Source organism: Nansenia antarctica (assembly GCF_963989245.1).
Source record: "Nansenia antarctica genome assembly, chromosome: 9".
In the NCBI taxonomy this organism is placed as follows: Eukaryota; Metazoa; Chordata; class Actinopteri; order Argentiniformes; family Microstomatidae; genus Nansenia; species Nansenia antarctica.
Window position 1 is genome coordinate 20,316,154 of NC_137679.1, and position 12,307 is coordinate 20,328,460.

Consider the following 12,307-nt stretch of genomic DNA (forward strand, 5'->3'; position numbering starts at 1 on the left):
TCTCCCTCTCTCCCTTCCCCCTCTCTGTTTTTCTCTTCTCTCTGTCTTTCTCTCTCGTCCTCTGTCTCTGTTTCTCTCTCTCACTCACTCCCCCTCCCTCCCCCCCCTCTCTCTCTTGATCTCTCTCTCCTCTCACTCTCTCTCCACTCTCGCTCTCTCTCTCTTGCTCTCCCATGCCCCCCTCTTTCTCTCGCTCTCTCATGCTCTCTCTCTCTCTCCTCTTTCCCTCTTTCCTTCCATAGCTCTCTGTCTCACTCCCTCGCCCCCCTCCCTGTTCCTTTTATATCCTCCTTGCTGAATGCTCTTCTCCTCTCCTCCCTCAACTCTGTCTTTACTCCTTTATATTCAGTCTTTTTTCTAGCTCTCCCCACACTTCTTTCTTCAATGTTGTCTCCAAGCAGAGCTATTTCATTCCTAATATTCAGTCTTACCATTTAGTATCCTCGTGCTGAATGAGAGAAATCTTTATTTAAGACATTGGCTCTGCCCATCTCTGTATCCTTGAGTCTGTTAAAATGATATGTAGCAAAAATCACAACACTTATTTGTTGAAAGGAAAAAGAAGCAACCACAGAAATGTATTGAAGGCCTAAAGGATTGAATCGATAATGCTGAACATTTCCTGAACTAGTTTGCTGTAGTCAGTGAGTCACCTATAGGCCAACATTATCTGAATCAAGTCTCCCTGCCTTTACTGTAGTACTGTAGAAGTACACGTATGTGCTTCGATGTCTCCCTGCTAGTACGTGCTCACCTGTCCGTGTGACCGTGCCTTGCCAGGGTTTACCTGTGTGAAGGGGGCTGGAGAGAGGCACAGGCGAGGTGAAGGTGTGGCAGCCAGCTTTTATACACTTTCTCAACATTCCATCTGCGACACTTCGATTCAAGCTGTGCGATTGTCTGTGCTTATGAAAAAGCCTGCTGTGGTGGGTTTCTTCTTCTTTTTTTTTTTTTTTTTTTGGAAGCTTAATTACGGCAGCTAATCATGCTTGAGGCACACTATTATATCAGTGTGCCGTGCAGAGGTGAGGCTGATCTGACTGGCACTGGAGAGATGGCAGACAGACAGCGTTAGACTGCTTCCCCCGTACACGTCTGAGAGGAGATGGCAGGCCAGGGAGGATACCAACAACATTAACCCAGGAGGACTGGTCACAAGTTCAGGTGACAAGTTCACGGTCAGAAAAGGAGAGTGATAAACCTTTTTTTTTCTTTTTTTCTTGGGTTTCATAAGATTTGATCGTGTCAGGGACTCAGGGGAACAGGATGGCTAAGAGAACATTCTTCCCCTTCCTCACCTGAAATTATCACTATCCTTTTTTTTTTTTTTAGATGGTCAGCCTATTGGATGTGGATATTGTTTAACATTTCCCTCAGCCTTCACCAGCTCTGATTCCACGCCCCATAGTCCATCACTATGATGAATGAAGATATCTGGAGCACTGGCTATGTGCGCTCAATAGTCTAGGGAGGTAGGAGTATATATGGGGAAGGCTAGCTAACCTGAGGCTAGGAGACTGTGTTTGTTTCTGCATTGTCATATTTGTGTTTGTGTTTGTGTGTTTGTGTGTGTCTGTGTGTCTGTGTGTGTGTGTGTGTGTGTCTATATAACGGCGACACAGGGCACAGGGAGATATCCCAATGCTTCTTCATGATTCCTCACTCAATCAATCACTGAAAGCCCCTCCCCCCTGGGTGAAGATCACCTCTGATAGCTGAATCTCTCTCTGGCTCTCTCTCTCTTTCTGTCTCTCTCTCTCTCTCTCTCTCTCTCTCTCTGTCTCTCTCTCTCTCTCTCTCTCTCTCTCTCTGTCTCTCTCTCTCTCTCTCTCTCTTTCTCTGTCTCTCTGGCTCTCTCTCTCTTTCTGTTTCTCTGTCTCTCTCTCTCTCTCTCTTTCTCTGTCTCTCTCTCTCTCTTTCTCTGTCTCTCCCTCTCTCTCTCTCTTTCTCTGTCTCTCCCTCTCTCTCTCTTCCTCTCTCATCTATCCCTTTGTCCCTTTTTCATAATCCGACATCATCATGGTTTTAGAATTTTTACCGATGACTGTGTGAATGCACATGTTGTCTCATCTCTCACTCCCTCTCTCTCCCTCCCTCTCTCACTCCCTCCCTCTCTCTCCCTCCCTCTCCCTCCCTCTCTCTCTCTCTCTCAGAAGAAGAAAATGTTATAAAATCTGACCTATATCACTGATATATGATACTGTACAGTATATTATGGTTCCCCTCTCACAGATCACAGCCCATTAAGATCCAGTCTGTTTAGGAATGTAAAGAGAGATAAACTTTTGTGTTTCCACCGGGCTAGCTCACACAGACACCCATGTCAGATCACAAGAGTGTTGTTTCAGAGCTGTAGGGCAATACAGAGAACTGAAAGTGTGTGTTGGTGTCAGTGTGCGCCTGTCCCCTTTACCGCACACATTTACCACACACACACACACACACACACACACACACACAGAAACACAACACACACACACACACACACTCCCAGCTGAGCGTCCGTAAACCAGTGAGAGCTGGGCCATGGCTCACTTCCCTCTCTCTCTCTCCCTCTCACCACACGTGTGGAAACCTGTGGAAACAGTAACACACACACACACACACACACACACACACACACACACAGAGAGAGAGAGAGAGAGAGAGAGAGAGAAACTGAGAGAAGTACTGTAGGCTTTCATTATTCATTCTATGTTTCTCTCTCTCTCTCTCTCTGTACTCATTTGACGCAGCCCCAGACAGACAGACAGACAGACAGATAGTACAGAATAGGCAAATGGGCGAGTGGACAGGTTTTTGGTGTTGTCTGGAAGAGAGCCAGCCCAGTGTGTTCCTTTCCCCCAAACTTTTGTTGTCTCAGTCTTCTTCTGTTTTCCCTACGGCCTGGTTCTGTGTTGTTTTATGTACGTGTCCCTTGTTGTTTCTTCCATGTGGTTTCTTTGTCTTTCAGCCTCTTATCTCTTTGTTTCTTCCCCTTGCTCTCTCTCTCTCTTCTATTTTCTCTCTCTCTCTCCCGTTCTCTCTCCCTCGACTTCCTGCTATCTCTCCCCCTCACTCACACCCTCACTCAATCTCTCTCTCACTCCCTCCCTCTTGCTCGGCTCTCACTCCCTATCTTTCTCTCTCTCTCTTTCTCTTTCTCTCTCTCTCTCTCTCTTTCTCTCTCTCTCTCTCTCTCTCTCTCTCTCTCTCTCTCTCTCTCTCTCCCTCTTTCTCTCTCATTCTCACAGTACTCCCAGCCGCTGATGATTGATCAAGGTTTTCAAGGTTTGCCCTTTCCTGTTATTTAGTGGGAAATATTTATGCATGGTCTGTGTCTACGGTATACAGTCAGGATTGGCATGTGTCCATAATATATACAGTATGTATATTATATGCCTGTGTGTGTGTGTGTGTGTGTGTGTGTGTGTGTGTGTGTGTGTGTGTGTGTGTGTGTGTGTGTGTGTGTGTGTGTTGTGACATGGGTATTGACCTGGTGTTTGTGGATTGAAATGTCATGGAAGCGTGGTCATAAGAGAGTACCTGTGTCATTAGCAGCTGTGCCACTGACTGGCTGCCTACCTTAGCTCACACCCTGTGCTTTAGCCCGCAGGTACTGCGCCACACTGTCTCTGAACACAGCCTGAAAGAAAATCTGGAAGTTCAATAGTTAATGTCTTCCCTTGCTGTTTTTCCTTCTCTTCTCTCTCTCTCTCTCTCTCTCTCTCTCTCTCTCTCTCTCTCTCTCTCACTCTCTCTCTTGCTCCCTCCCTCCCTCCCTCTCTCTATCTCCTTTTCTCTCTCTCTCTCTCTCTCACTCACTCTCTCTCTCTCTCTCTTGCTCCCTCCCTCCCTCTCTCTATCTCCTTTCCTCTCTCTATCCCTCTCTCTCCATTCCCCTTGCTCTCACCCCCCTCTCTCTCTCTCCTTCATTCTGCACTCCCCCCCTCTCTCCCTCTTGCTGATGGACTCTTCTTTTTATTTTCACACTCCACCATCCCCCTTTTTCTTCTCTCTTTTTCTCTCTCCTTCTTTCCTCTAGCCCTCCCTCCCCCCTCTCCCTCTTTCACTGCAATTTCTTTCAGCCCTCCCTCTCTCTCTATCTCCCTTCCCATCCCCACCCCCTCTCAAGCACTCCCCCTCCCTCCTATCTCTTTCTCTCTCTTTCTTTCATTCTTTCTTTCTTTCTCTTTCTTTTACCACATCCTTTCTTATGCTTTTGCTCTCCCTCCCCCAGTCTCTCCTTTCCCCTCTTCCTTCTTTTTGCTGCATTCTCTTCTTCCCTCCCCCTCCCCCATCTCTCTTTCCTCTCTCTCTTTTTCTTTCTGTCTCTCTCACCCCCCCCCCCCCCACCCACCCTTCCTCCCTCCTCCCTGCTTCACTCCCCCTCCCTCTCCCTCTTTCTTCCTTATTCTCTCTCTCCCCCTCGTCTGTCTCACTCCCTCCCTCTCTTTCCTAACTGCTTTTCTCTCCTTTCTTTCTCCTTCTCTTTCTTTTGTCACTATTTTTTGTACTGGGTCTCAGATAGTATACTTCAGACTGTCTCGCTGCTTAATTAATTTAAATTAAGAAATAATGTTAAACAAACTACATGTTCTCTGAAAGTAAAATTGTAGCATATCTCAGACACTATCTGTCTGACAGTTTGCCACTGATCATGCTTGTGTGTGTGAGTGTGTGTGTGTGTGTGTGTGTGTGTGTGTGTGTGTGTGTGTGTGTGTCTGTGTGTGTCTGTGTGTGTGCGTGTGCATATGTGTGCCTGCCTGTGTGCGCCTGGTGTGTATGTGTGTGTTTGTTTGTGTGTTTGTGTGTGTGTGTGTGTGTGTGTGTGTGTGTGTGTGTGTGCGTACATGCAGTGAGGAACTGCCGATTAGATGTTATAATTGTTTGTGTTTGAGTACATGCTTGGAAAAGGAAATGCAAAGTATGAGTGTGATAAAGCAAAGATAGTGCTTGTGTTTCTGTGTGCTTGAAAGAGAAATGTGTGTTGACGGGTCATGCTGAATTGTGTGTTGTGAGAAAGAGAGGTAAAATGTGTGTGTGTGTGTGTGTGTGTGTGTGTGTGTGTGTGTGTGTGTTTGTGTGTGTGTGTGGGTGTCTGTGTGTCTGTGTGTGTAAGAGAGAGAGAGAAAGAGAGAGAGAGTGGGGAGAGGGTAGAGAGAAAGAGAAGTGAGATGGGAGGGAGGGATGGAGGAAGGGAGGGAGGGAGGGAGAGAAAGAGAAAGAAATGGGGTGTGTGTCTGTGTGTCTGTGTGTGTGTGTGTGTGTGTGTGTGTGTGTGTGTGTGTGTGTGTGTGTGTGTGTGGAGAGTGGGGGTGGGGGGGGGGGGGCACAGTCAGTTCTGATAACAGCAACAGTAGGAGGAGGATGAGCCGTGGGACCGCCCCACTCTCCCACAGATATAAATAGGAGCTGGATTTTTTTACTCCACTCATTTCTCCTGAAGGATGAGGTCCCTGAAACACCTCAAACATCACACCAGGAACAATGTGGTGAGTTCTTAAGCTAAACTGGGACTGTATTTACTATTGTTGTTTCAGAAGGTAGGCTTGTTGTATGTTGTTTTAAAGGTGGTTACACTCTGTTTCTCTTTGTAATGGAAAGGAGATGACTTTTCCCCTTCATAGAGTACTGCAGTAAGAACATCTTTTAGAGATAAGAGGAGACTACTAACTGTTCTCTCCTTCTCCCTCTCTCTGTCTTCTACTCTTTGCTATTTTCTTCTAATTGTTTTGTGTTTTGTCCTAGACCTTCTTCCACATACAACTTCAAATGTAAAACTGTGGACTCTTGCAATTACTATCTTGCATTTATATCTCCCTGTCATTTGTCTTTTTCTCTTTCATTTTGTCTGCCTTTCATTTTGTCGTGTTTTTCTGTTCCCCCTCTACCTCCCCTCCTTTCTCTCTTTCTCTCTCTCACTCACTGTCTTTCTCTGTCTCTTTCACTCCCCCCACACCCCCTCCCTCTCCTTTTCCTTTCTCTCTCTCCCCTTCTCTCTCACATGCTCACTCAATCTCTCCCTTCCCCTCCCTCCCTCCCCCTCCCCTCCCCTCTCTTTCTTTATCTTTCAGCCCCTCCATCTCATTTCTCTCTCCCTACCTCCCTCCCTCCACTCCTCCCCCGCCCACATCTCTCTCTTTCTCCTTCTCTCTCTTTCCCACTCACACACACACACACACACACACACAGACACACACACACACACACACACACACACTCACACACACACATACACACACACACACACACACACACACACTCTCACTCACATACACACAGACACACATTATCTCTCTCTCTCTCTCTGTCTCCTTCTCTCTATCGCTCTCTCACACACACACACACACACACACACACACACTCTCAGTGTTTCTTTCTCACAAACACACACACACACAGTCTGTCTCTGTCTGACTACTTTAAAAGCAGTAATTATAAATGACGTGGTTATCAGGGCATCCAGGTCTGTTCCCCCCCCCCATACACACACACACACACACACACACACACACACTCACACAAACACACACAAAAACACGCACACACCCACACGCACTCCCACCCCTCCCTCTTTCGCTCCTCAATCTTTCCCTCCCTTTCCCAGTCACTCTCCCTCCATCCTCTCCCTGTCTCATTCCTCTGTATTTTATTATGAAAGGTAGCAGCTCATGTGATGTACAAATATAAAGAGTCTGGGGGTCTCGTTGGATTCTTCATGCATTTCTCCCTCAGCCAGGTTTGTGATTGGGACAGACCTGAAAGCATCGGTACACTATTGACCCCTCATTTATCACTGAGCTGCAGCTGAATAGTGCCAAATGTGGCTTTCCTCTAGTTACACTCTGTTCCGGCCCATTCTTTGAATGCAAACGTGAGCATTCGAGCCTTTGATGCTATATTGGTTTATACCATAACGTTAACCTCATGCATAAAGTCTTGAATACAGAGTGAGTTCTCAGCTCAGTCATATGCCTGTTATGGATATGAGTCTGGCCGGTGTATATCACCTTGTTAAGGAACCCCTGTGTGGCAGGCTAGGTGAAGTGTGCGGTGAGAACGGAGTGTGTGTTTGGCGTCTGTGTGTGTGTAGCGCCGAGACGGCTTTCTCCTCATGAATGGGACTGATGGCCCCGGCGGTGGGCCGAGCACGGTTTAGCCAGAGCCCTCTCTCTGGAACCCACAGGAAGTGCTGTGGACAGTCCACGGAAGTCCACTTCCTGGTTGGACCCTGCATCCCTTTTTGTGTTCCATATTATTTTAAAGCCTGTCAAGGAAGGAAGCGGGCCGCTTGCACAGATCTGCCTTATCTCCTCAATCTAATGTTCTCTGGTGAAATTCAGAGCAAAGAAGCAAGGCGTTGTCAGAATGCAGCTTTGGCTGGCTAACCCTGGAAAACACTCTATTAACATTAGTGTTATAGAGGAGGCGAGTTGCATAACAAACAGATATGTCAGTCTACTTTCGAGATCTTAAGGCATGCCTTTAATCATTATTCTAATCACAAGCCTACCATTGATTTCGAAGAAATCCATATCACCACGAGACATCTCCTGGTCAGTTCTCGTACTTCTCGTTGTCTAAGCTATTGCGTCTTGTGTAGCGCCAGTACGTGTTACAGTCATCTCAATATGTTGAATATTGGGATTTCGCAGAACTGTGGCGGGACTGTCCTTAACCTCCTAAACCTTTGTTTGTTCCCTGTCCTCCAGGAGGAGGAGAGTGGCCGTCTGATGCGGTGTTACCCTAAGATGATGGACGGCCAGGTGGACGCGGGCACGCAGACGGACCCCGTGGTGGTGCTGTCCCTGGCCCAGGCGGCCGTGCTGGGCCTCATCTCCCAGAACGAGATCTTCGGCGCCACCATCGCCCCCAACGGCTTCTACATGGGGGAGCCCAGGGAGGGCCCCCCTCCCCCGCCCGAGGCCATGGAGTACGAGTACGCCGACCAGCTGATCGGGGCCAACGGGGACTACCTGGCCGAGCCGGCGGCGGGGGAGCCCGAGGGCCAAGCCCACTGCAGCCAGAGGAGACGGCCGGGGCCTCGCGGGAGGACCAGGAGGGTCAGGAGTGAGGGAGAGCCGGGGGATCCTCTGCAAAGGGTCCCCAGCGTACAGACTCAGGTCAAAGGGGAACGGGTGGAGTCGAGCACCCCGCCGCCCTGTGTCCACATGCTCAACAGCAGCCGCAGCCCGGGCAAACCAGAGGACCCGGCGGCCCCTCCTCACAGAGGGCCTCTCAAGGAGGAGCAGGCCTGCAGTAGCTGTCCCGTGTGTGTGAGGGAGACTTCCGGTCAGCAGACAGACACTAGGCCAGACCAGGGGTCGGAGGAAAGGCGGGGGAGAGAAGGAGAAGGCACGGGAGGACAGCAGCAGGCGCAGGAAGAGAACCCGGCCGAGGACGAGGAACCGCTGAACCTCAAGGCCGGAGCGGGGGTGGAGAGTCCCATCATGAACCGCTATTTCGAGTCCAGCGAGGTGACCTACGAGTCAGCGGACTATGAGGAGAGTAGCCACGCCATGATGTGGTCAGACGCCGAGAGCCAGATCGCCAGGCGCATGCAGATCGACCGGCTGGACATCAACGTGCAGATCGACGAGTCCTACTGCGTGGACGTGGGAGAGGGTCTGAAGCGCTGGAAGTGTCGCATGTGCGAAAAGTCCTACACCTCCAAGTACAACCTGGTCACCCACATCCTGGGCCACAACGGCATCAAGCCGCACGAGTGCCTGCACTGCGGCAAGCTCTTCAAGCAGCCCAGCCACCTCCAGACCCACCTCCTCACCCACCAGGGCACCCGGCCGCACAAATGCACCGTCTGCAAGAAGACCTTCACCCAGACCAGCCACCTGAAGAGACACATGCTGCAGCACTCGGACGTCAAGCCCTACAGCTGCCGCTTCTGCGGCCGGGGCTTCGCCTACCCCAGCGAGCTGAGGTCTCACGAGGCCAAGCACGAGAACGGCCACTGCCACGTGTGCTCCCAGTGCGGCATGGAGTTCCCCACCCACGCCTACCTGAAACGCCACCAGACCAGCCACCAGGGCCCCACCACCTACCAGTGCACCGAGTGCAACAAGTCCTTCGCCTACCGCAGCCAGCTGCAGAACCACCTCATGAAGCACCAGAACGTGCGGCCGTACGTCTGCCCCGAATGCGGCATGGAGTTCGTCCAGATCCACCACCTCAAGCAGCACGCCCTCACGCACAAGGTACTGACGCCGCAGGCCCTCGCACTCAAGGTACTGAAACCTCACCGCTTATGATTATGCCATTATGGTTCTACCTCCCCGTTGCTTTTTTTTTAAAAGCCCGTCTCACGAGTAGGCCAGTGTTTTAGTTCTACAGGCATGTCCGCTCAGAGTCACACCGGGGGGTCGCAGCAGTACGACTAGGTCACCAAAGTTGATGAAATCTCTGGATCCATATGATCAAGCAGAAAACAAGGGCCATATGGTGCTCACTGAACACAGCTATCCCCCATGACACTCTTGTTGTGATGAAAAATGATGAAGTAGGCCTTCATCAAACGATGCTGAGAGCACCAGGCCCACTATACAATTTGCCAAAAACCAGTTGCTGTGCAAACAAAGCCTTCAAAGTCCTCGATTCACTCTCCCTCTTGACTCACCTCCCCCCAGCATGTGCTTTGTGCTTGGAGGTGTGTGTCATACTAACAGATACTTCTCTTTGTGTCTGATCACTACCTGTGATTCATCTCTGTCCCACAGCCGCAGTCATAGCAATTCAAGTGTCACATTAACGGAGCAGAAACACAAAACATTGGCTGGCTGTGTTGTGCCACTATGTCATGTTTCACCTCGTCACCATATTGTAAAGGTTGAATGTTGAGTATTGGATTTAGTTTCAATCCAAATGTAGGCTACTGGTGTGCAGGCCTCCGATTGATTTCAAAGAGTCCGTTTCTCAATGCTCAACATGCACTTGACTTCTCCACATTGGGAGCGTACCACAGGTTTCGAGAGCCAACACTTGGTGGCGCTAAAGTGCGTGATTTGCATCACGGCGCAGCCCCAGCATGCAAGGCTTTCACACTCACCGTTCAACGCTTCTCTGACCTCTTGTCTGTTCTGTGGGGTTTTGTGTGATTGATTTCTAGGGGGATACTGCTAACACTGTTCCTGGCCTAATAGATAACAATGTCAACGCACTTTTGTTTTCCCAGGGTATGAAAGAATTCAAATGTGACGTGTGTGCCCGAGAGTTCACCTTGTCTGCCAACCTAAAGAGGCACATGCTGATCCATGCCAGCGTGAGACCCTTCCAGTGTCACGTGTGCTTCAAGACCTTCGTCCAGAAACAGACCCTCAAAACGCACATGATTGTCCACCTGCCGGTCAAGCCTTTCAAATGCAAGGTGAGGGGATACAGCAGGGTGACCCCTGTGACAGTTGAACTCAAAGTCATGCTGAAGTCTTACGGAGTAGGGGTACTGACTGTCATCATCTTGTCTTGTAGGTATGTGGGAAGTCTTTCAACAGAATGTACAACCTCCTGGGTCACATGCACCTCCATGCTGGCAGCAAGCCCTTCAAGTGTCCTTACTGCTCCAGCAAGTTCAACCTGAAGGGCAACCTGAGCCGACACATGAAGGTCAAACACGGCATCCTGGATGCTTCACCAGGAGGACGAGGTGACTATACTTTAGCCCCGCTATTCATCATCTGTCAGTTTCTCCTACGATTTGGTCATGAATTCAGAAAGGCAATAATGAAATGTTAATTTCCTGACACAGCATTTTTTATTTCCCAGATACACTACTTGTCAGCCCAGTAGACAACATTGTTTTATTATTGTCATTCAGTCTGTCTCTAATGCACTTCGACTCGGCATGTACGTTAATCTGTTGCAAAATTGTTTTGGTGCTTCTGTACTGCTCCCTCGCTCAGTGTTTTGTAAATATAGAAGTGCCTGGATTAGACATGCCTGTCTCTATCAGTGTAGAGCGATACGAAGGCAGGGGAGGAGGAGCACTCCAATGTGTGTCTGAGGACAGGGTGAGCTCATGTTTGTGTCTCTGTATTTCCTTCCTCAGAAGCCTCCCCAGACATAGAGGGTCATGGAGACTACGAGGATGAGAGTTATGAATTCAACGAACAAGAGAACCTGGCTAGTAACAACACACCAGACATCGCTAAACTGTCCGAGATGGAGTATTATAGCAGCTATGGGAAGGGTGCAGGGCGATATAACACTGCATGAATTATTTTTAAAAGCGAGACCCCAAATCGAGTATAAATAAGTGTAAACTAATGAAAGGGGTAGCGCCACTCGCTGCTAAAGGCACTGGGATAGGCTTTTACTCTGTAATGGGCATGGTGGAATCTGCACATTCGTATGCACTGGAATCTCGGATATCTTGCTCTGATATTCATCTGGAGTAAGAGAACGGTAATTTGAGAATGTAGATTGCTCACCTGCCCTCATTTATTTTTTACTGAGGAAATATTCTGAATTTAACTGGGGGAAAAAACGTGATTGAAATTCACTGAAAAAGGGGGGTCATACGTACACATATCATACAAACATCCTCAAAGCCTGACTATTTAAGCACATTTTGTGAGGAAACAAGCATATTTAGTACACACAAATGCACTTACTTATTCAGACAATCCTCAGCTCTCTCAAGCAAGTCTGTGTGGGTAATCAGTAACGCATTTAAGATGAGGGCCAGCCAGTAAAGTCAAGAGGTCTCCTCTGTCTGTCCACGTCACTAACTAAAGTGGACACAGTTCTAGCAGTTCTCATGATGTTCAGTTAGCCAACCATACTTCTCCGTTTCACATTATACTGTGACTAGTTTGAGCTATACAGTTAAAGGTCTCTAAACCTATTTAGATAATATAGGATTTGGATTTCATATTCTCTTGTATCTGAGTGTGCAGAATGGACCATTCCTTCAGTTCTAGAGTCCTCCTAGGCTGGTACTATAGTCACTGCATGTGACCCCAATGATGTGACCAGACTGATTTGAAGTTCCTACGTTGATAGGCATCACGTTGTAATTGATAGCGTTAAAAGTTGTAATTGTAGCCCACTTTGAGAGCGCTAAAAAACAACAATGACAATTGCCCTTCTGATGTAGCCCATGTACCAAAGAATCTGACCAATTCTGTGCCACTTCGCCAAATCCTACAGCCGAGGTCAATGCCAGTCCAGTGGCACTCTCTGCCTAGTCTGTGGCCCAATAGCAGAGTTCCTGTCATTACATTTTGATGGATAATTTTCCCCTCAGTAGACTTTTCCAAGCGATGACCACAGAGAACAGACTCTCTGGTGCAGCTACTTGTTCAGGAAACGTAAC

General features: G+C 48.7%; 1 protein-coding gene across 1 annotated transcript; it reads left to right on the forward strand.

Annotated features, from left to right (window-relative positions):
- Positions 1-5,429: 5,429 nt before the first annotated feature.
- znf710a (zinc finger protein 710a) lies at positions 5,430-11,205 on the forward strand (the record flags this gene model as incomplete). The annotated part of the gene is made up of 5 exons (XM_080539604.1): positions 5,430-5,474; positions 7,695-9,224; positions 10,169-10,360; positions 10,462-10,636; positions 11,039-11,205. 5 exons carry the CDS (start codon positions 5,430-5,432, stop codon positions 11,203-11,205), a joined length of 2,109 nt encoding a protein of 702 aa, XP_080395730.1.
- Between the last annotated feature and the right edge of the window lie 1,102 nt (positions 11,206-12,307).